This window comes from Nymphaea colorata, chromosome 1, assembly GCF_008831285.2.
Source record: "Nymphaea colorata isolate Beijing-Zhang1983 chromosome 1, ASM883128v2, whole genome shotgun sequence".
Classification (NCBI taxonomy): Eukaryota; Viridiplantae; Streptophyta; class Magnoliopsida; order Nymphaeales; family Nymphaeaceae; genus Nymphaea; species Nymphaea colorata.
Genome location: NC_045138.2, coordinates 36,827,783 through 36,851,735, shown reverse-complemented (window position 1 = coordinate 36,851,735; position 23,953 = coordinate 36,827,783). Strand labels below are relative to the sequence as shown.

At 39.0% G+C, this 23,953-nt stretch overlaps 3 protein-coding genes across 3 annotated transcripts; 1 reads left to right on the top strand and 2 right to left on the bottom strand.

The window, feature by feature from the left end:
* Positions 1-593: 593 nt before the first annotated feature.
* On the bottom strand, positions 594-5,991 carry LOC116245790 (putative SWI/SNF-related matrix-associated actin-dependent regulator of chromatin subfamily A member 3-like 1). The gene is made up of 3 exons (XM_031617346.2): positions 4,171-5,991; positions 3,375-3,660; positions 594-1,915 (listed from the first exon to the last, which is right to left on the bottom strand). Exons 1-3 carry the CDS (start codon positions 5,809-5,811, stop codon positions 1,116-1,118), a joined length of 2,727 nt encoding a protein of 908 aa, XP_031473206.1. The 5' UTR covers positions 5,812-5,991; the 3' UTR covers positions 594-1,115.
* Positions 5,992-6,810: 819 nt separating this feature from the next.
* LOC116245758 (mRNA cap guanine-N7 methyltransferase 1) lies at positions 6,811-14,222 on the bottom strand. The gene is made up of 13 exons (XM_031617293.2): positions 14,020-14,222; positions 13,700-13,842; positions 13,549-13,617; positions 12,871-12,942; positions 12,346-12,447; positions 11,615-11,671; positions 10,471-10,609; positions 10,267-10,331; positions 10,126-10,176; positions 8,871-8,933; positions 8,170-8,293; positions 8,012-8,073; positions 6,811-7,243 (listed from the first exon to the last, which is right to left on the bottom strand). Exons 1-13 carry the CDS (start codon positions 14,096-14,098, stop codon positions 7,145-7,147), a joined length of 1,125 nt encoding a protein of 374 aa, XP_031473153.1. The 5' UTR covers positions 14,099-14,222; the 3' UTR covers positions 6,811-7,144.
* A 6,437-nt stretch (positions 14,223-20,659) lies between these two features.
* LOC116248943 (blue copper protein 1b) lies at positions 20,660-23,558 on the top strand. The gene is made up of 2 exons (XM_031621989.2): positions 20,660-21,121; positions 22,853-23,558. The coding sequence occupies exons 1-2, from the start codon at positions 20,932-20,934 to the stop codon at positions 23,341-23,343; spliced, it is 681 nt and encodes a 226-aa protein (XP_031477849.1). The 5' UTR covers positions 20,660-20,931; the 3' UTR covers positions 23,344-23,558.
* Positions 23,559-23,953: the final 395 nt, after the last annotated feature.

The window sequence follows — 23,953 nt, the reverse complement described above, 5'->3', positions numbered from 1 at the left end:
TTGATGTGCTTTTTTATTCATCTTTGAAGATTTTGGATTGAATGATGGGGAGTATGCCATATTTTTAGGTTCAAATATTTCCCCATCAGTGCTTATTCTCTACCCATTGGAGGCATGGATGCTTCCAACAAACAGCAGCCTGGACCTTCGCTTCTGTAAAACCAGGGAGGGAGGGAGAGAGAGAGAGAGAGGGGGGGGAGGGAGGGAGAGAGAGAGAGAGGGAGGGAGAGAGAGAGAGAGGGAGGGAGAGAGAGAGAGAGATGCTAGCTGAATGGGCCAGCTGGAATGATTTCCAGAAAATCAGATGAGAAGGGGCTCGTTGGGGGAGGAGACGACATCTCTCTTTCTCTCGTGAGCGCATTAGACCTCCTCATACCTGGTGTATCCTTGTCATTTAATAAAAAAAGAATAACCTCACCATCTGTTTCCGTAACAAGGGTGGTGATTTGTGAGTATCGGTTAAAAGATGAGGGCCTTCTTGTTAGCCTTTAAAAATTGAGGAACAATATTTTATAAGCCCAAAACATAAGTGCCCTTTTGTAATTTTTTCTAACATTTCGAGGAGGTAGATTGGTTCATCAGAGAACAGGAAGAGAGAGAGAGAGAGAGAGTAATGATGACAACTGACTAATCGCCTGTACAACACAAAATTTTGTCAAAAACTGTAAAAAGCTGAGCAGCACTTGTCTAAGATCTACGACGCCAACTGCACAAAATTTGAGCCGCCAAAGCAAACAATGCGGTATCTGAAGAATGCTGCATATCTCCATATAGCACTTAAAAAGCAAAATTGTTGCAGAACAGACGGCTGTCCGCTTTATGAGTCTCCCAACATAGTTGCAGAATGGAGTCATGGACAGCTATCGGCTTTACCAGTCTCCCCTAAAACCACCGTAACCTTTGATAACTATGCTTCTTATGGCCCTAAAACCACTGTAACCTTTGATACTATGCTTCTTATGGGCATCAAGAGCAAATGAACAGATTCCCGAGCCCAGCTACTTCATTCGTCGTTATGCCCTAGATTCCACCAATGGAACACCCATGTTCATCAGATGATCAACAAGCAGTTGCAGCTATCAGACGAGAAAATTCTGAAATGAAAAAGCATCTCCCTACAGGCTCATGATAGTTCTGATGTCATCAACACAAATTTGTGCTTGTTCCTTCCCATCAGCATTTCTAAAAGCACCCCTTGACAGCTTCCTTTTTTTCTCCTGCAACTCCAATATTCTCTCCTCAATGCTCCCCTTGACTATAAGTCTCACCACCCTGACCTCTTGCTTCTGTCCTATTCTATGGACCCTGTCCATCGCCTGCTCTTCAACTGCTGGGTTCCACCATGGCTCCACCAGATAGACCCTAGAAGCTGCCGTCAAGTTTATCCCTGCACCAGCCACTTTCAAGCTTGCAAGCATCACTGTCGGAGCTCCAGGCGCAGTTTCAGAAAATCTTGCAATTGCTGCTGCTTTCTTCTTAGCACTCATTGAACCATCAAGCCGCACGGTGACAAAACCAGCTTTCCTGAGAGGCTCTTCTAGCAAAACCAGCATTTTTTGGAATTGTGAGAAGACCACTGATTTGATTGAAGGGTCTTCACCCCTCAACGCAATCAGATGCTGCAGCAGTGCACCAGCTTTAGCACTAGTACAAGAAGAAGGAAACGATGACTTCCCCTCATTAAGACGTGGTGGGGCCGAGTAGAGATCTGACTCAGAAAGAGTTTGGCGGCACATAGGGCAGCGAGGGTTCAGGTTTTGGAGGACTCGAGAGATGCAGGCTCGACAGAAGATATGGGAGCAGCATGTGATGATCACCTGTGTTGGTGGAGATAGGCATACTGGACAGTCGAAGTCATCTCCATCCTGAAGGGTGGCCAGCATTTTCTCCAGCAGCTGAGGGTTGTTGGACACATCTGCATGACGGCAACATCTATCAATAACTATAACAACATATTTCCCAAGTAGGACAAAGGAGACTGAGAAAATTTATCACTGAGTTGACTTGACAGCACCAGAACTTCCTCCCTCACGCCTAATGAGGTGAGGAGAAGACCAGTTAAGATATGTCATATGGATAAAGGCTAGAGACAAGATACAGAGGATACGACCTAGGAACAACAGAAATGATGAACTGGGTGCACATATACAGAGTACTGCTTAAAATTGTGCATGTGAACATAGTTATACATGTGAAATAACCTACACAATCTAAAATATTAATGACATGAAATTGTAGATTATCAGCATAAAAGCATGCCCAAAATATACAGTAAAATGATGATCTAGAAATAAAGTCTATGGAGCATGGACCACATATGGTCAGATAGTAGGAAGGGTAGAAATAGTCAGTTGACGATCCTCAAGTGGCATTTTACCAGGTACCCAATGCAAGTGGGGGTATCATCCCTGCGCAACTTATTTCTCCGCTTTAGAGGTACTAACTAATGCAACCTGATAAAAGGCACAACGTCATATAGCAAAGTTGCAGGTACTTTAGTATCTTCCCCTTGTACTGTTGGCATTTCTAAAAAATCTTCTTCATTTGATTGCCCCATCAAGTACGGCCATAGAGTAGTATCTGACATTTATTGCACACGGTTTTTTAAATTTTTTCAAGACACTATGTGCCACAATGTCTTTAAATGATTGACCACAGACACAAACCACATACCTGTAATTCAAGACAGGTTTCAAATATGCAAGCTTTAAACCATTTCGAAACCCGTGATTTTATATGTGAGAGACAGAAGAACACAAGTCAAATAAAATGTTTCATTAAGCAACCCAAAATCGACTATGCAAAGCTATTATTTTCTTGTAGACTCCAGACGACAAGTCAACCAAAGTGTTTGGTTACAACGCATACGATCAATATTGTGCAGCTCCACCTGCTATCACTAGGAATCAACGATATGAATCTTAATTGTAAAACGAATGTGTTGGTACACAGGTGGAAAGCATATTCTGCATTGTGTTGGCCGCAGTTTAAACTTTTACCCCTTGAAAATGGGGCTATGAAGAGAGCACCAGCTTTTGAATATCTTAACAGCCTATGCCACAGACTGCTCATTCCCCGAAGGAGGCGTCTGTTTCACCTTTAAACAAAGAACTGTCTCATTTGCACATGAAAGAGGGTCTCTTTCTAAAGCTACATCCAGTGAACAATGGGGCATGGCCACCAAATTACCTGTGCAACGCAGTTGCAGATACTCCTGTTTATTCACGGATAGACCAAGAACGAGCAAGACCAAAATTTATTGGAACGAACGATAACCATTTTACAAGCTGCAGAGCAACCATTCTACCGCATAGCATCAGCATGGAAGGACTTCCATCAATCTAATGAAAAGAAGGAATTAATTGGCTTCTTACCTTCAAGGTTCTTAGATGGAAACAAGCTTCCAATGTCACCAGGGCATAAAGCGACATCATCACATATTTGGCGTAATCGTAGAAGAATAAGAAGAACAGTTGAATAGTTGCGTAACACGCTATTGAGATGTATATATTCCTGGACTATTGTTTTTGCGTCTAGCTCCATCTTGTCATACAATTCACGTTCATCCATGGAAAGGTCCACAAAAGAAATTTCCACCATTTTAGGTGGCAAACTAATCAAGTTCTTTGTCCTCCGCAAAGTAATAGTTCCCATCAAGGCCTACAACAAAGTGTTTGTCAAAATCCAAGGGAAAGAACAAAATCCAAGGCTAACTTTTGTACGCACTAATGACCAATTATGTAATAGAAGGAAACACCGAGTATTCCCACCAATCAAAAAATCAAAATGACCTAAAACAAATATAGACCCAGTGACATGTATAAGGCCAGCAAAAGCAACCCAAATTGAACAGTAGAAAATGAGTGAGCTCATCACTCAGGGTAGACGACTAAAATATCAAGTTATGGCTTTAAGTAACATTCTTGCCAAGTAGCTTGCATCAATAACATTAGAATCAGTTAACTCGACCTGCCGCTTCCATTTCATATGTAGTTAAGCAACCCATGTCAACGGGATTTCAAAAAGTAAAAGCCAAGAAGAATCAGCAAAAAAGCCACTTAACTTGAAAACAATATTGTTTAGACTGATTTTCCAGACTGAAAGAGAAGTCCTACATTAAAAGGCACCATAAATACGTGACACATAATGAAGATAATAATCCGGAAGTACCTGCAGGCGCATGAGACCACTCTTGTTCCCCTGAACCAGCGAGTTTTGTATAAGGCTTTTCCAGTAGCTCTTGATTGAAAAGGGCTGAAACCTTAGAAACGCCATGAACGCAAACAAATCAAAAGAACTATTCTGGATCGGTGTACCTGTGACTGCCCATCTTCTCTTAGAATTCAAAGCAATCACTGCCTTCGTTTGCTTCGCATTCACATTCTTTACGAGATGTGCCTCGTCCAAAATTACACGCAGCCACTCCATCTGTTTTATAGGGGAGCTTGGATCATCAAACTCTGTAGCCAAAATACTATAAGACGTGAACACGACGTCGAATTTCCTCAGTTCTTCAGCTGCCTTAGTTCTTATTCCATGATACAAATAAACCTTCAAACTGCCAGGCCTAGTATGCTCTTCTAACTGTGTTATCCACGAAGAAATAACTGTTTGAGGACATACCACCAGAGTGCTCTTTGGTCCAACAATGCTCGGTGACTCATACACAGTCAGTGGAAATTTCGGTGCACCAACTTGCTTATTTAAATCATGGCCTCGCGCTCCGGGAACTTGATCGTCCAATTTTCTCTTCCTTCTCGAAGCGGTGCTTTTCTTACTCTTCCGCTCCAAATCCCCACCATCCCCCCTATCAATCCCGCTTCGAGATTTCCGTTTCCTTCCCAAAGTAGCACTTTTCTTGATCACTTTTCCACTTTGTTCACCAGCCACATCCTTCGTCTCATTTAGCTCAGGCTCTAGATCATTGAAATCAACCAAGCTCGGGCAAACTGCTGCCCCAGGTCTGTTCGTGGCGATCAACGAGATCAACATCAGTGTCTTTCCCAATCCCATATCATCAGCAAGAATCCCTCCTCGAAGTGGTTCTGGCCTCTCATCGGTTCGGTAACATGTCAACACGTTTCTGAAAACCACCCCTTTTCCCTTACCACCATCAATCTCCTCCCAGAAAGGTGGTAATTCCAACGAGTTCTCCCTGTGAACTAGCCACCCTAAGCCTAACTTCTGGTGCAGGAAGAGAGGAGATACGATCGCCTCCGATGGCTCCAAAAGCCTTTCCTTCCTCTCCGCCGCTCCAACGGAAGCGAAAATATCGTCGTTGGTCCCAACCCCCTCTTTAGGGTTTTTCTCCCGGACGCTGGCAGATTCAGAGAGAGAAAACGCAGGGTCAGCGTGGGAGACGACGCTGAGGCCTCCCTCCGCGAGGCAGGAGAGAGCATCGTTAACGGACTCCGGCAGGGTGAAGATGTGTACCTGGCACGGGACCCTAAAGGGGCTCTTCCACTTGGGGTTTTTTGAGTTTCTAGGATTAGGGTTTTGGGGCACGATTCCGACAATGGAGATCAGCGTGGCGTCGATGAGCGGCGAGAGGACCGCGGCGACGGAGCGCTCAATATGCCCAACCTGCTGAGAGCGAGTATTCAGTACTTTGATGGCGTTATGGTCGTAGGGGTTGGACGGCTCCCGCACGAGGCACACCATCTCCCGACCGGAGATGCGGCCGGAGTAGTACTGGAGGCCGACTATGTTGGCAGTCACAAAACCGGCGAGGTAGGTAGCGTCCTCGCCGTCCTCGTTGGGCGGGTGACTGGAACTGGCACCTTCTCCGGTTCTGGAATTTTTCCTCGGCATGGTGGGTGATGGCTGTTGCTGCTGCTCTCTCTGTCTCTCTGGCGTTTTAGGTACAGTAGTGGTACGAAAAGGAAGAGAAGACGGAAAGTTTCATCTCCCTCCCTCTCCCTGGTGTAGATTTGAATGCAAAGCGGGTGAGAGAGGGTCGACCGTTGTCCCCCTCCCAAAGGTTTGAAGCACTAGCGGTACCGGGGGTTGTAGCCTTGTAGGGCGGCCAACACACCGACTCGAACGGACCAGCTCTGGACGCCATGAGTCGGTTTCAGGCTTGGACCGACAAAAATGAAAGCTGGCTCGACTCGCACAGTGAGGGAATTTCGGCAAGGTCTATACATACTGATGAATTCAACTTATCCAGCAGTAGGTTCACCAAATTTTCAAGACGGAAATCCAGGGATACAAAGGTCATTTCGACCTTAGAAAGATTCATACAAACTACTGGCAATAAACAAATAAATATATATATCTGCATAAAAATAAATACAATAACAAGTACAGTTATTAAAAAATACACATGTTTTTTTAATAAGAAATTAGTCGTTTAACAACTTACCAGACACTGACACTAACTAACTAGTCTGACCAAACAAGCGTTGATTCGAAATAATAACAGCTTTGCAAAAATAGCACAGTCAAGCAACTCAGAACAACACTTGCCGATTCTTCACTAGTTCGTGGCGGCCCTTGACCGATGCAAACTGACACGAGACTTGAAATCTTGCAACTTAACTTTTCTTACTCAGCTTAATTTGGAAAACATAGGTCAATTTTCTAACAATGAAGGATAGTGGGAGACAAAGATAAAGCCATGTCAGCACAATCCGAGCCGTCCTGAAAGCCTGCAAAACTCCACCCTTAGCCTTTTATGCTTTCAACATAAGGATAATGCCCATGAAAATCAACTATCCACAAGCTACATGTCTAACCAGCTATTATATATATATATATATATATATGAGAGAGAGAGAGAGAGAGGGGTGTACGTGTTTTCACGCTGCGTCCAAGAATTTTTCCTTTTTTTATTAGGTACGCTTTTGTAAGCATTTTCAAGAGATCATATGTTCAAAACTGTCATTTACACAGCCCCAAAAGCATCTCAAGCACCATTTAGTGCTGCGACGACCATCTATTTCCAGCCGCCGACGACCATCTATTTCCAGCCGCCGATACATGAAGGTAAATAACTTGACGTACAACTCTGCCGTGTCGTCACCTTTTTAAGGCCGACAAAGACTGTTAGTAGTTTGCGCAACTGGCCAACCATGAGGTTAGATTTTGGCCAACCAGATGAGGGTCCGTTCAGGAAACTTTTACAGAACAAGCAGTCCTTCATTCAGGATCCCCCGCCAACATACAATATATCATCCTTTGAGATCTGCGTGCGAACCTTGTTTCTTCGGTTAGTCTTTGGCTGCATATCCGGCTTCCCACGCTGAGACAAACAAGGCAAACAAGCTCAGATTTACAGAATCCTTCAAGGCATCAAATAACTGCAAATTGAACAACGAAGAGTACAATAGCTAGATTGCAGGCAAAGAGGGAGTATATTTCAGTTTTTATATGCCAAAAAAGAAGCCATTCCACTTTCAAATCGAGCAGGAAAAGGTTTTTAATCTCAAGCAACCTACAGATCCATCAACAAACAATGAACCTCTCACGCTTTTAACAAGCCTAGTTTCTACGAGCAACCCAAGTACCAAATCCACCATCACCAGTACAAGTATCATATTATCACGCTTTAACAAGGTCGACACAACTGAGAAGATTTTCAGCACACTAATTGCATGTGCTATACCAGCACAACCGACAAAAGCCCATGACAAAGTTGGTAAGGAGAAATTTATGTGCTGCAAGGCAACCTGCTCTATTTATGTGGAAATACATGGGAAAAGACATTTATCAAATATCCATGGCTACTTTTCTCACAGAAAGAAACGCTTTTCTGCAAAAAGTGGAACTCTATTGGTATACAGTTGTACACTATTTTTGGCAAACACACAACCGTTTTCCACTGAAATCTGACGCAACAGAGGGAGGTCGGACCCATTTTCTACAGGACGGTCATCATAGTCCTCAAGTAGCATGAACACGTGTCTGAACCATATTTTCAGTTTTTTGAAAGTTGAGCTTCTGCTATACATATCATCTTTCAAGGTTAAATGGCTTGTCTGAAAACCCAATCAACCTTCAAAGGAATTACCTTTCTCAACACGAATGCAAGATATAAATACGCCACTTCCCATTCGTCAGCCGATAATGTACCTGCAGGTCACAAAAGTGGAGATGCAACCACAGGCCATCACAAAATGAGTCCAGTTTCAGAAGAAAAGAAAGTCAGATAGGCTAATATTAACTCACTTTGATCATCGGATCCATCACCTAAAGCTCCCAGTCTCTGCATGAGTTCTGCAAATTCAGGTTTTTTCAAGTACTCATGGACGAACTCATGGGAATTCTTTGCCAGGATAATATCAAAACCATACTGCAAATGAAAACTAAATTAGCAAATAAATAAAATACATACAAAAAAGGTCAAAAGGGTGTTTGGATGACACCTGGAAACTCATTTTTGGAGGCAAAAAATGATTTTGCTTCCAAAAAACCATTTCATGAGCATTTGGATGACATGCAAAATGAGTTTTGCAAAAACTCAATTTTGGCAAAAACCATTTTTCAGAAGGGAGTGAATGACCTGGCACCCCCAGGTTGTTCACAAAAAAATGTGCTTTGGTTCTATTATCCAAACACACAAACCAGTTTTTTTTTAAAACTGGTTAAGAAAACAATTTTTGAAAAAACTAGTTTTCACAAAACCATTTTTCTTAGTGAGCCATCCACCGGTACCTAAATGTTATCTATCATGGAACGGTATCTTTTGCCTGAAGCAGCATAAACAGTAAAAGAAAGACGTAAAAAGAGTGCCTTGTATTTGTAACAGCAACAGCATACCCAATATAAGTTGATCTATGAGCAAAATAACTCAATAAAAGCAAGTGAGAATCATGAGGTAATTCATTATGCAGAACCAAAGGTACAAGCTAAAAATAGATGAAGCAGACCTCTTCTGCTAAAGACTTGAAAATGTGGAAGGGAACAATCCATTCTGGACAATCAACAGCATCCTGTAGAAATATTGCATCCAGTTAGTGACGTAGAGACCCTATCAAGCAATTTTTCTTAAAAAAAAGGACAAGAAAACCGATTTGACCATAATCCTTCGAGAACTACATCCTGGAAGTAACTCCCAGAAATCAAAAGGAACAAAATTGTCAAACCATCAAACTTTTTCGCTTTTGGAAATCAAACTCCTTAAAAGTAATGCTAATAGTTAAGATATCTATGACAAACTATTATGATATTACCAACAATTTTCATCTGACATGAAGCTTGTCCTCATTACTCAGGCAGCATCTCTTTAAATTACTAATGAATGACAAATGACCACTGGAAGACAATGCCTCCATCTAACAGAATATGGCAGTATTCCAGATTGCTGGTGATTAAAACTAACCAGGACTCTTATCTATAATGTGATTATAGAATTGGAACCTCACTGCTTCCAGAACTTTACAATCTTCCCATCAAAATCCATGAGACCGTTCCAAATAAATTGAAATTTGACTTTACAACTCGTGCCTTCACGACACAGTGTATGTTACTTAAAGTATAACATCATGCATCAGCATCAGCATCATCCGACCTTCTTCATCAGGCATCAATCTTCAATTTCTCTGCTTTGGACCTAACACTAAATCTAAGCATTTCGTCACCTGTACCACCTCCAACAAAAATAAGCTCGCTCGCTCACTTTACAATTTACATAATGCCTCTGGTATCACCCCTACATCATCCATTATCAGATTCTCACCTAATATTTCTGAAAGAAACAAGTTGAATAGTGGATAAGCTCTGCTGCATAACCTACGTACACTACACAGATAGATACATACATACAAGTTTGTGTGTGTGTGTGTATTCTGAGTTCTATAATAACAAAATCAGCTCATGAAGTTATTTTAACATGTGAAAACATAAAAGTTTCGTAAGTTGGGGCAGTAATGAGTTAAACATATCACCATTTTGATGCAGTCCTGATCTATATTTTAATAGCATCACAGATCAAAATATGTCATAGAAAAAACAATAGTAAGATACAGTCCTAAGTTTGTAGGACATACAGGTTTAAACATTTATTAGAAGTAACATGCCTCGATGCATCGGAGACTTTCTTTCAGAAAAGAAAGCATGTGAAATAATAATTAAATATGCATCAATGGGTTTAGGAATGAAGAAAATGATTTCCTCCTCAAATACCTCTAAATGGAATTGGTACTTGACGCCAAAAGGACTTGAGGACCTGAATTTCTACACAAAGCAGCACATAAGCAATTAAGGTCATGGAAGAACTCAAGTACGAACTGATTAGTATATCATAACAGTGAATTTATCTCAAACCTTTTTTGCATAGATATCATCAAAAGTAATCCAATATACACTATTTCCAAATGTTAGCCCCTCAGCTGCACAAATAAATACATTGGCAATTAGTTCTGAATCACTTGTGATTAACTTCTACATTTCCTCAGGCCCCATCTCATGAACCTATCCTTCGATGAAAGATTCTGTTAAGCATGACTAAACTACAAATAAAAATAGTACCTTCTCGGAGTTTTTTTATTATGACATTTGCATCTGGCATAGTTCCTATAAATACACCTCCGGGGCGAAGTAACGCAGCCACATTTTCCAAGGCCCGTCGTGCACGCGCCTCATTAGACCATGAATAATGCAATGCAAACTACAAATTCACAAGACAAAGTAATAAATTATATGGAAAAAATAGTTTCACAATTCACTTTCCATTCCAAAAAATTAAATATGCAATGGAATGAGGTAGGCTATATAAAATCCCAAAAAAATCATGACTCAGAACATAAACAATAGTAAGGGCCAAACGAAAATAAAGTAAATCAGTTACAAACATAAACCTGTATATGCATTCTCCAAGCATATGAATAGGTGAATTTGATTTCCGAAACAAAATCATTTCTTTGGTGCACGAAGGAGCTATGGTTTAGCTATTGCTTGAAAATCCACAATCTCAAAGAGTTCACCTAGGAGGAAAAACCTGAAAATTAACTAGATGATTGACAAGCATCTAACCTGATCATGAATAATTTAAACATGAAGCTAGGGGAACCTTCCATTTTCCAAACTAACAAACATTTTTTGGTGCACTAAATAGCTATGCTAATTGGGTATTCAGAGCTTCAGATACCAGCAATCCCAAGAGGTATACCTCTATCATGAAACCTCGGACAATCATCAAAAAGCACAACATCTAAATTTTCAAACACTAAGTTTATTACGGAAAAAAACCCATTTTTCAAGACCAAAGCAACCATAATAAAAAAGTTAATATCAATATGCAAGGCAAATCAATATGCAAGGCAAACCCAAGAATTGAGAGGCCAACCCTGGGGAGACTGCATCAATTAAAGGGAAAGTCCAACAGTTACTTTCTTTCATAGTCAATGCTGAAACTCTTTACATCATGATAATATCTCAACAACACATTTCATTTGATATGACAAACTACCCTGGACCTCAAAAAAGTGAAGATTATCCTCAAAGAACCAAGACAAGCCACTTTTCTACACTCACACTCCAGCACAACTATTTACTGTTTCAGTAAAATATTAATCATGGAAACAACCTAATGGTAGTAAAACATGCACAGAATAGCCCACGTAAAACTTTTCATGTTGAGGAAAAACATTTGCCTGTTAAATTTAACACTTACCTGGCAACTGCAAATGTCAAATGGTGCATCATCTCGTAAGACTCTGCAGAGATCCACCTGAGGTTTGAAAACACCACATGAATATCTTAAAGATGATCAAAGCCAACTCAAAACAAAAACCACATGGACTTGTAGGCATCATTCGTAGAGAATATTTAAAAAGAAGGCCATATTAAGCTATAAAATTATGGTGTGCCATAAATAGTTAACTCATGAACTTATCAGGTTGAATGGAAAACAGTACTGAACATTCCAAAAGGAGGAAAACATCTCAGTTCTTTCATGTAAGATGCCAAATCAAACATGCCCATCAGAAAACTAGCAAGTCAATTTTTTGCAATTGCATGTTTGTAAGCATAGTCATATACATTTGGTTGCTACATCTCGGTGAGGCAAAATCTCATTATGGTAATGGTTTTCTAATAGACCCTATGAAAATCTCGGCAGTTAAAAACCGTCAACAAATGAAAAGGATAGAGAAACCTGGGGAAAAAGAAAAAGATAGGAAAGGGGGAAGCTGTCACATGAATGAACGAATCTGTTTTGATAATATCATGAGATTATCAGGATGCTATTGAAAATTATTTGAATTCCATATTGTTTCAATATCTTGCAGTACGTTCACAAGATTTTCAGATCCTGCTTAGATGTATGACTATGTTCATGACCACGTCATACAAAACTGGGAATCATGTCAAGGATCCACTCCAGAGCATCATAAATTCAACAACCTCAAAGCAATCTCCACAGATGAGACGAGCAGGGAAGGAGACTTTCTTTCTGCGCATATTTTGATCAGCATCACCATTATAGCGTGTCCTGCAATCCTCAATCTGGATTTAAAAGCAGAAGAAAAGGTAAACTACAATGAGTCTGATATGTTGAAAGAATCTAAAATACCTATTGATTGAACAGCTTTCCTATGCAAAACTTTACTTCTCCAGAAGTTCACCGTACATGACACACTCCAAGGATTATGTAGTATGAGCAGTGCAGCTCTAACCTAACCAGATAAAATTATAGCTTTACAAAAAAGGTGGGAAAAAGTATTTTTGAAAAGTTTAGCACTACAAAAGTTCCAGCATCAAAGAGTAAAAAAAAAGTTGTATTCAAGGTACATGATATTTTAATTGAAAGGAAATATATGTTTGAATACTCAAGTAAAAAGGTCTTAGACCCTTGTATATATCATATTCATGTGCCTAAACTATAAACTAAACAAGGAAGAACTTGGATAAAGAGTATGTGATGATTACCGATCCTTCAGCAATGTCAATACCAACATAATATCCAATCCTTGCCTTATCCCATTTAATGAGGTCACCACCCTGTGGACGTTCAAATTAAATAAGGAGACGAAAACAAGTTAATAAAACCTCATCATCAAATATTTGACTATATTATCCAATTTTCTACAAGATATCGGGCATACTTTTTGTCCGTCGGCTAAATTGAGTAATGACATCGTTACAGGAGCACCCGCTCATAAAACACATCAACAAAACAAGAACCAGGATTCAAACAATATCCACAGATAATTGTTCGCACGGCGCACAATGGGTGGTTTCCAGACTCCTGCCATTGTTTTAAATCACAATGAAAAACCAGTAGATTTCCCGCCTATGACCAGTTAGATACTGTTTCACTTCTCGTCCACACTATGGTACCCATTGCGAGAAAAGCAAACCAGACGTTGACATCGGTGCAAAAAAATCAGTACTGAAGCCGTTACATTGAACAAAGGCGTGAGAATTCCAGCGGTTCTACTGACTTCTACACTATAATTATAAACAGTACTATCAAATATCATAAAAAAAATGTCACGAAAGGCTGGTTCATTCCGACACAGTCACCAATTACGCTTTCCACTAACCTTCCAAATCAAACAAGTTCAGAAAGGAAAAAACTAAGACCATGAACGTAAGGCATCTTACCTTTCCACAAGCAAGATCAAGAACGTAATCGCCCCTGCGAGCATATATATGAATCAGCACGCTCTTTATCTGCAAGAAAGACCAATAAGAGGAGAACAAGATAACACCAAATTGGAAACACCGAAGAGAGAAATAGAGAAATTGTTGATACCCAGTTGTTGAGCTTCTTGAGGTGGATGATTGGACTGGCCTCACGCTCCTCGAGCGTTTGGTTCGTGCGGGCACTATAGTGATCGGCGACCTTCCGCGCCAGATTCTTGGTGCTCTCGTCGTCGTCATAGAACTCCGACTCTTCTGCGGCAAGGCAAATCAACACAAAAGAAAAAAAACAAACCCATTTCAGAACCAATCACGAGCCCAAAATTAGGGCTCTTCAAACGACCAATTGAATTCCTCCATTTCAAGAGCCACGACAAGAGGCTAAGCAAAGAACGTCCCACGAGAGAGAACAGGAAAAATAGCTAAACTGACCGTTTTGAGAGAGCAGACGTCTTCTCGGCTGAGAGGGATCGACCGAAGCCGATGGAGACCTCTCGAAACCACGCTTCATTTCCTTGGAATTTCTTCAGGGTTTTCCCTCCCTTTTTTTTCCTCTTCCTCCTTTTCCCTCGCAGCCGATACGCAGCCAGGCAAAGCTGCGGCGGAAAGAGGAAAAAGGGTCGAACGGCGCGTCGGATTCGGTTCGAGAATAAGTACTAATTGTTGCAGTGCTGAATGATGGGAAATTTCATATGACGTCCACGACTCTACCCTAATTCTAGATTTTCCTTTTTCGGGAAATTGTTCCCATGCAAGCCTCATTTCCTCTCAAAATTATTTTCTGCACTTTATCCATTGGTTTCGAAATATTATCTCTATTCTCGGTCTTACGTTTGCTGACTTGATGGCTGTAAGTATTGTTTTTTTCTTTTTTTCCCTCTTCGCGACTTGGTAAAGGTTCTTTGGAGGCCAACTCCTGTGCTCTTGTGTCACACAGGAGGCATGTGACTGTCTGTTCTTAAGTCCCGTGCCATAGTGCTCAGTTTTAAAAGTATATCCAGCTTCAATTTGTAGGATAAAAATTTTGAATGTCATTCAAGCTATGTTTAAGCCATATTCACAACAGAAAACGTGTATTTTTCAAAAAAACATAATAAATTAAATAGCCCTTTAAAACTAAAAAACATGTATTTTTTTTACGAAAAAACACGTTTTTAAAGCATTTTTAACATGTTTTTTTCACTGTTTCATTCTTTTAAGTCAAAATAGTTTTTTTTTTTATTACAAATCTACTTATTTCTTGAGGTTAGTTATTTTATTTTTTCATTATTGTTAATTTTTTTTAATAAACTTCGCTGTTTAAAATTCTGAAACATTATTTGTAGCTATGGACTTTAACTACACATGAATTTTGTATCCATTCCTATGAATTTTGTAGAACAAAGTTTGCAAGAAGTTATCCATTCTTTCTCTATAAGGTTGAATCCCAGGGGCAAAGCAAGAGATTCCTAAATAAGTGGCATTGATTATAAAATGTTTAATTAAATAGCACCAATACATAAATGAATAAAATTTGCCTAAAATAACAACTATAAAAACAAGAATTGTTGTGCGTCTATGTGGGCAACTGCCCACATGGTAGTCACACCTACCTTCCCCTGCGGTTGAATAAAAAAATAACTATGTTTTCCTAACTTTTTAAAATATTGGTTTAAACTTAGGTGATATTTAGATGACAGTGCAAAACCAAATGTTGGAGGCAAAATCGGAAATCAAGTTTATGATGTGTTTGGATGATGTAAAAGTTGAGTTCAGTAAAACCTGGTTTCTGAAAGGGAAGTGAATAACATGGTCTCTTTTGCACGTTATTCGTAAAAAACTGCATTTTGAGTGTAACATTGAAATATATAAAAACAAATTGTTAAAAACTCATGAAAAATACACGATTTTTACAAAAAAATCACAAAACTAAATGCCTCTTCAGCTTGGTAAAACCACTAAAACTAAATATCGTTTCATTAAAAAAAAAAAAAGCACAAACCAAATTTTAGCGCTAAAAGTGGGTTTTGCCATGATGAGGCCGGAATTGTAGAGTCATATAATTAAAATATCAATTTTGATTAAATGGAAATCGTGTAATCAAACAAATAATTTTGATTCTCAAATTATAGGCTCATTCTCAAACCAAAATTCTAGATTGCACCATAGCAGTAAAATTATGATTCAAAATTTTAGAAGTTTTTCATCTCTTTCTATAGCACATTCCATGCCACAATTAATGTTTTAATTAATCAACTATGCAATTTTAATTCTTGTTTTATAAAACACGTCATTTTCAATTTTGAAATATAAAATTCTATACTATCAGGGAAAGAATTGTCATTCCAGTTTTAATCTGAGGTGAAATTTTATTTATAGAATTTTAATTTTACAATACAAATTCAAAACCATCAAACACCACTAAAAAAAATGGAGTCCATCCTACTAGGACGAACTAGTTGAAATGTCTCACTAAATAACATAAAATATGAACACCATTAAACATGCATTGATGTAAATAATTAATTTAATCAATATAACGAATGATTTACAAATAGATGCATGTAAAGCGGCCATGACGGCATTTGGTAGGAGGAACATTGCGTGTGAAGTGTCCCTTTCAAAGAACTCAGCTATCAAAACACTTTCTATGATTCACAAATAGACGCATGTAAGAAAAACTTTTGAAACAATCAACTAATAGTTAATTTTGCGAGTTGTTAATTTCAGCTGCATATTACACACACACACACACATATATATATATATATTGATTTAACTTAGCTTCAACCTACAAATTTGAGTTGCACTCTGCCCTTTACAGCAAGACACCATCATCTACCAATACATTCAGCTTGAGACATGCTTGCATCCAAGTAAGTTTTATTTCAGTCGATAACTTGTTTCAAATAAATTGTCCCATGACTCCGCGACAAAGCCGATACATTTTAAACGTAAATTAAAGAGAAAAACAAGTTATTGGGAAAAGCTATGACCGTGTTTGGTTCGTCAGATAAATTATATATCATCAGAACGTGAGACAGCCTGTCATTTCATTACACTATGACTGCTTTAAGCAAATGAAAATCTGCTATGAAAGTGGGTTAATTAGCACGGTATATAGATTGTCCTTTTTCCTTAGTTTACTCTCTGTCTGCATAAGTGGGAATTACCAAATTAATGAAAATATTATTTATGAATTTCCTTTACAAAAAGGTGTTTTCTCAAAGGTTCTAGAAGAAAATTTGTGCCACATATAGGTATCTACGATTTCATAAATAAAGAGCAATATGTTGTATATAGTTTGAATATCCTTTGGACATAGCCGCATAGGCACGAGTCTCCTTCGTTAAAGTGTTAAACGAATAGAGTCTGTTTAGCTTCGCCCCTGCTTACATCTGAAATGTCTCGATTTCTAAAGTATCCTGTTCACAACTTCAAAATGCCATGCATTTGCGAAAGTGATTCAAAATTTGCTAGAACCCATGGTGACATTTATCTTGAAAAATACAACTGTTTGATGTCAGTGTTATTAATTGATCCACAATATCAAACGGTTGTCGCTTTCTTAGATTGTTCGTGATCTCGATTCCTACTTTGATCGACACATTATATATATATATATATATATATATATATATATATATATATATATATATATATATATATATATATATATTTTTTTTCATTGCCTCTGCATTATATTAAATGAACTCTTATTCGATTTATGGAAACAAAGAAAAAAAGAAATTACATAATGGGGAATAGATCCGTAGGTTTGGTTTCATACCCCCTATTAGAGGTGAACACGAGCCTAGTCGTGCCCCAAGTCAGTCACTTCAAGCTTGGCTCGACTCGACTAATAAAACCTCGAGCTTGACTCAGCTCGAGCTTGAGAATAGCTTGATGGAAGCAGTTTGAGCTCGACTCATTAGTTACGTGTTCAACTCGATCTCAACTCGATTAAGGCACAACAAACTCGTTTGAATATAATTGATATTTATCATTACGGGTTGAGCTCCAGCTCGACTCGATTAAAGCTCGAGAAACTTGTAATTCGTTTGAATATATCGACTTGATTAAGGCTCGACAAACTCAATTAAGGCTGAAGCTCGACTCGATAGTATGTGTTGAGCTCGAACTTAACTCGATTATTTAAATGAGTCGACTCATGAACTCGAGCTCGACTCATTAAGCAAATGACTCGGCTTGAACTCGTAAACTCAAGCTCGTACTTCACCCTTACCCCCTGTGGAACTAGTGCTTTATACATCATAATATCAAATATATTGAACAAATGAACTTGTTTTAGTTTCTATTTGAATTATTGGGACATCAACTTCCTATTTTCCAAAAAGAAATACACTAATATACAAAGTGAAGCATATATGGTGGTGGCGCCTGACTGGAGACACCGAAAGAATGCATCATGCATGTTCCTTTGAAAAGATGGGGAAAGGGGAAGTTTCAACCTTTTTATTGGACATCTTGCTCACCCAACATTAACAATTCATGAATTGGAAGTGACGAACAAGAAAACAACCAAGTGCCGACCATTTCTTGCATCTATTGTATTTCTGCCTTCCGAATTTCTCTCTCATTTAATAACAGTATGGAACCGTAGGTGATTAATCGGTGGAATACCAGCCAACTATCTTTTTTTTTTTAATGATATTCACTAAATAAATATATATATATATATTACAACCTCTCCAATTTTGCTTATATAGTAGTAAAAGATGCTTAAATTGTCGCTACCAAGATACTTGAGATCTGCGATTAATGTTTTATTGAGTATAAAATTCTCATGAATGGACCGCTTCACGTGGCATGTGCTCCGTGTCAGAACGATATTGTTAGTCCAACCCACCTCACTGTCTCCAATGCTCGCAATTGGCCACCGTTTGTGCTTAGCTACAATATGAAGCAAAGAATTACAAAAGACCAGTCTTCAAGAAACTTCGGGCGATGGATATTCCTTAATAAGATAGCGTTTCGAGCGCTCTCCATCCACATTCGAAGCTTTAAATGGTAGATATTCCGCAATATTTTAATGTCCAAATTTTGTATTAGGACTCTCAAATCAGTTGTTTTTTGGTAAATCTTTCGTATCGATATTATTAGAAGATGCAATTTTTTAGATTCGAAAATCTGAATGACATGAATTGATCTTGACTTAAAAAGCATAGAAATTATATACTTGTTAATATTTTCCAAATATATAATATCTTGTGGAGCGTGATTGCACAATGCTGTGGCACCCTGTCACGGAATACGCCATTTCCATGTGATATTGTTAAATTGAAAAGGCTTGGTCTCACGTTTTAGAGCGGCATTTTCATAATTTCATGGGAAACTTCCTTTATAAGGGTATCTCTCATTTAACCAAATATTTAAATTATATAACCTGTTCAAGTGTCTTACAAGTTTAAGACAACATTTGATCACTCGCAGAAGGTAGATTTGATCAGCACTAGCCAGAATTCAAGTGTTCATGCCAAGCTGTTAAGTGGACAAAGCTGCTTTCGTGTTAACACCAAATATTTACATTATATATTCTTTATAAAAAAATAATTTGGTGAAATAAGTAATACCATTTTCATGCTGGTTAGATGCATATCAGATGAATACATAAGGAACCATGTTTAAGTTTATCCGATGGAGAAAATGCCCAATCTTCGAAAGCGATATCCGCACTAAGTACACCTTAACTCTATAGACACTACTCGTGTCCGACTCAGTGTCCACTCAACTAGTGTTGTCATCAGGCAAAACATTGATTATTAAACATTGTGGGAAGATTTATATTTTTACAAAAATTTTAAAAAGTATTTGAAAATGAACTTGTGGTACGATTGAACCGGTCACCGAATTGAGTTGGCTTGCCGCTGATTTAATTCTTCGAATAGGTAAATAATTAAAGCCGATTCTAAAAACACTTCGACAGAGTGTCCGAGATAAATGGACTCAATAACTGCGATCAAGTTCAAACACGGGTAAAATGGCGGCCAGCACACATATTTTTTTGAGTAGCATGTGCCTAGCTTTTGCGGTAGAATATAAGTGTTACAAGAGTCGATCACCAAACCACACCTTGCAATCTTTATTAAGGGGGTCAAATTATAGTTTTAAATTTTTAACTAAAATTAAAATATTAACTTCTTAAAAAATTATATAAGATAAATCCAATTTTTTGAAAATTATATGATATGTATTTTTTTTTTAAAGAAATCGAGAATGGACCATGTTCCCTGCGCACTACTTTTGTGTGCCTGGACCCAGCAGATGCGCGCCAAGGGGCCGCCCGCTGGCCGAAGATTGGCCGGTCCCATCCTTTTCATTTATTAAACAGCCGTGGAGGTTTAAGAAAAGAAGGCATCGCCCAGCTGACATCACGTGCAGTGCCTCCAGTGCCGACAATCCCATCTCCATCATTGGACAGTAAAGCTTGCTCTACCAACAAGAAAGAACTCCAACTCTCAATAAATTTTCAATTGAGATCAACCGTTTGATGATTTACTTGGGTGAATTTTCATCCTTTCTTAAGTCTTTCTCTCTCTTTCGCCCTTGCCCTCATATATGTCGACAAAAAACTTCAGCTTGTTATGTTATTACTGTTGGAAGCAAATTTCCACAGAGAAAGCCTCTTACTTACTCAAGGTTTCCTCATCGTTTTTAAACCACATGTGTTAGTTTTTAGACTTTGAACCATTTACTCACTTCCTGATGCGGCTACAAAAACAATGAGCTGCAAGTGGCATTCAATCATTTAAAGCAAAGTGCAATAAAGTATTCTTTTAAAAAAAGGGTAAGTAGGAGCAGTAATGTAGAGAGTTACTCTCCTGGCCATTTGGGCAAGTTAAAAAGTAAGGTTTTTGTCCTTAAAACAATTTCCAAGAATGTGAAGCAGTCAGAGATGAAATTGGCAGTAGGATTTTTTGCATCTGAATGATCGATTATCCTTCTAATTTTGTATTATGGTGCCTTTGCCACATCTGGTTCTTGTTCTCAGAATAAAAAGTACAGAATGTGAAGTGTCAACCACCAAAAGTGCCATCCTGCTAATCCCAACAAGTCTGTTGCGCAGCGCGCTCCCACCAAAAGTGCCTTCTTAGTAATCCTAACTCTGTAGTTCTCTCTCCCTCCCATCAACATATCTGTTTTTTATTCTAGAGAACAACAGAGGACCAGCCTGTTTTCACTGTGGAGAATAAGGACTTATCACTTATCTCAAAACTTGCCTTACAGTAATTTCAAGTTTCAGTATAACTATCTTCTCCTCCCTCTTTATATAGAAGCAAATTTTCTCATCTGCATCTGTATTTTCGTTTGCGGCAAGAGGATTGAGACCAGACGCTCCTCAGAATGGACAGCAAGTGCAGAACTGTTCTCTGCCTTCTGCTTCCCCTTGTCTTCCTAACTTCCTCCACTGCTCAGGCTTACACGAATTACACGGTTGGGGATGATTTGGGATGGTACGACAACACTGAGAATTCAAAGATCAACTACCAAAAATGGGCAGCCGGCAAAAACTTCTCTTTGGGAGATTTCCTCAGTAAGACATCAGAAACGTTTCTCTTTTCTAGTAGTAGCAATTTGTTCCGTTATAGCCAAGTCATAGAAACAAATTCTGTGGACAACGATCGTTCTTTTTCTCTGAATCGATGGTTTGCTTTTTGTCTGCCAAACTTCTCTACGCCAGAAGAATTGCAGAAAGATTTAGACTTTGCTTTTGCTCTTTTCTGTCATTCCTTGTTTACAAGCTCAGATTTCGCTTAGTTTCTCTTCATGATTTACAGTAATTACAGTTTATTTTGTGAGGGAAGCTCTTACCCTTTGAGGCGGAGTGCTCAATTGGATGCACCCAATTATCTGAACAAATGGCATAAAATTGGAAATGAATTTGCATTCTGTGATACTATGTAAAAAGTTCCCTTATTATCTTTTTATTCCGTCTTCTGTTCCTCTGTTATTTTTGTTCTTTCTTTGTTGAGTTGCTTCAACTTTCTTGGATCTGTAACTAAAGCCAACACCAAAATAACTTCCATGATGTGCTTCATGACGCCACCTGTAAGCTGGTGATTCAAGGACCATTTCCAGTCCAACAACTCTCAACCGTTACATGTTCATCAAATCTAGATCCTCCCGTCCCATCAGAATAACCTCCTACGGCTCCAAGGCAGAGCCAGACACTTGAATAATTTTCTACGGATGTTCACATGTTGTCCAACCATTTCCGCGTAAGAATCTCAATAACCAATGACCTTGGTGTGCTCGGAACTGCAGTCATCCAGTTCTGTGAATGTTTGCCCTGGTGGTCTCGGTCTGGGCAGATAGTAATCAGGTTATGCAACGGGATGAACTCGGGTGTCATGGCTTCGATATCTTCCAAATTGAAGGTCCTTGGCCTCACCCTTGCTGCGGTGGAATAAACGGAGCCATTGCTGGCATTGATTATCTAGATTGTGAATAATAACTTGAAACATTTTCTTTTCTAAAAAATTTCCAAGTCCTGGTGCTTTAACATGAAATGTGTGGGAAGCTGGCAAGCTGCAGATAATTGCCTCTGACCCCTTCTGCCTAAGTGAGCAAGGGCGTGCATAGTAATCGACGGACAGCACCAACCTGACAGAAACCACAAGCAAGGAATCATTCTTCTTCGACGTGAAGCTTTTGTCATCGATTTCTTGGGGGTGTACTTCAATTCATGTGTTCGCCATTGTCCAGAAAGGAACGGACAACCTGATGGCATTGATACAGAATAAAAAAGCTAAGAAGTGTATGTTGGCTCTGGTGGTGTTCCTATCCACTTTCACCTGCCAATAGGCAATAGGCCAGAGTCACCGACATTGAGCGCATTCTTTTTTGAACTTTTAATTTCGACATTACAGAATTTGGACGGGCAAGTGAATGATGACAAATACAAGAAGATTCCTGTCTTAGTATATGTATTTTGATTTTTCTGTAGCATGTTACAGACGTTTATTTCTGAAACAGCAAGTAGGTTTTGCTAGAATTCTAGTAGAGTCCGCCAAGAGATAGAATCGTAGATGCACTCTGCACATCAAATTCTCAATGTCCACCACCTTGAAATCTTGAGTTTAATTATTAACCGAGTAGAGAAATCAGCCGTTGTTTTTGTATCATATATCCATGTTGGAGTGGATTGATGACACATATTTATGATATTTAAATGAAAAAAGCCAAAGGTTTTATAGTATGATGAGATCTTTTGGAGTTTTCGACATGATTCTATCTAAACCATCCCTCTCTCTCTCTCCTGCAGTTTTCAACACAAATACCAACCACTCCGTAGTTCAGACCTACAACTTCACAATATACAAGAAGTGCGACTTCAATGATGCAGACTCGAGAGACACCACAGAATATTCATCCCAAGGAGACTATAACCAAGCAGCAGGGCCATGGAGCATCGCAATCCCCCTCAAGAAAGAGGGCATGAACTACTTCTTCTCCAGCTTCTACGATGGAGACCAGTGCAAGAGCGGGCAGAGGTTCAGGATCAACGTCATCCATGGCCAGGGCCTGCCTGACAGCCTCAAGAACCCCGTCGATGCATCTTCCCCATCGCCCCAACCCCAGCAAGATGATGATACCTCCACTCCTGACACCGCCAATATCCCTGGAAATTTCAACAAACCGGTCCCTTCTTCCTCCGAGAATGTGAAGCAGACATCAGGGGCGAGTGCCAGCTCCATTAAATCGACCGGGTTGGGGGTTCTTCTGTTAGGCATTTTTGGGATTTGGGTTTGCTGAATTTGGTGCTTATTTTGTTTGTTTTTTCTATTATATTTATTGGTTTATTTTCTGTGATTATATATACTACATTATCTTATTCTTATGTATGTGTACTTGTGAATATGTATGTTCAGGATTGATAGTGCAGAGTTATGTACTTTTTCTAGGAGGAAATAATGTTATGCTGGGAAACTGGCGGACATCGTTTTGAGAATTTATTTCTTTTATATTCATTCCACTTTATAGAACATGAACATTTATATCTTTAGTGACCTTACTGTTACAGATGAATTAAATTTGTCAATGAAAACCTTTTAATTAAGCAACATAGTAGATCAGGCATGAATGGCTTGACAGAATACACTTTTTTTTTTTCAAAGTTGCATAAACTCATCTATTGGCTAAATAATGCAATCACGCGAGGATGACTATCACTTTCTTCCAAGTAGAGGTTGAATTCATAACGACGAGTATATGTCCCTGGGTTTTTCGATTCGTTCACTAATTGAATTCACTTCTTTCTGATTAAATGAACATCCTCACTTTATGAGATCAGCCATATAGGAGAACATCCTAGCAAACGACTGTCAATAGCTGTAAGGGTGACAAGTGCTGAATTCCTTGTAAG

Excerpts from the sequence above, each read along its gene's own strand:
- LOC116248943 (XM_031621989.2), top strand. The coding sequence starts at position 20,932 with ATGGACAGCAAGTGCAGAACTGTTCTCTGCCTTCTGCTTCCCCTTGTC. Across the intron at positions 21,122-22,852 it reads CTCTTTGGGAGATTTCCTCA|TTTTCAACACAAATACCAAC; the intron begins GTAAGACATCAG and ends TCTCTCCTGCAG.
- LOC116245758 (XM_031617293.2), bottom strand. The coding sequence starts at position 14,098 with ATGAAGCGTGGTTTCGAGAGGTCTCCATCGGCTTCGGTCGATCCCTCT. Across the intron at positions 13,843-14,019 it reads ACGTCTGCTCTCTCAAAACG|AAGAGTCGGAGTTCTATGAC; the intron begins GTCAGTTTAGCT and ends GCCTTGCCGCAG. Across the intron at positions 8,294-8,870 it reads TCAAGTCTTTAGCAGAAGAG|TATGGTTTTGATATTATCCT; the intron begins GTCTGCTTCATC and ends TTTCATTTGCAG.
- LOC116245790 (XM_031617346.2), bottom strand. The coding sequence starts at position 5,811 with ATGCCGAGGAAAAATTCCAGAACCGGAGAAGGTGCCAGTTCCAGTCAC. Across the intron at positions 3,661-4,170 it reads GTGGTCTCATGCGCCTGCAG|GCCTTGATGGGAACTATTAC; the intron begins GTACTTCCGGAT and ends ACTTTGTTGTAG. Across the intron at positions 1,916-3,374 it reads TCCATCTAAGAACCTTGAAG|ATGTGTCCAACAACCCTCAG; the intron begins GTAAGAAGCCAA and ends GCCGTCATGCAG.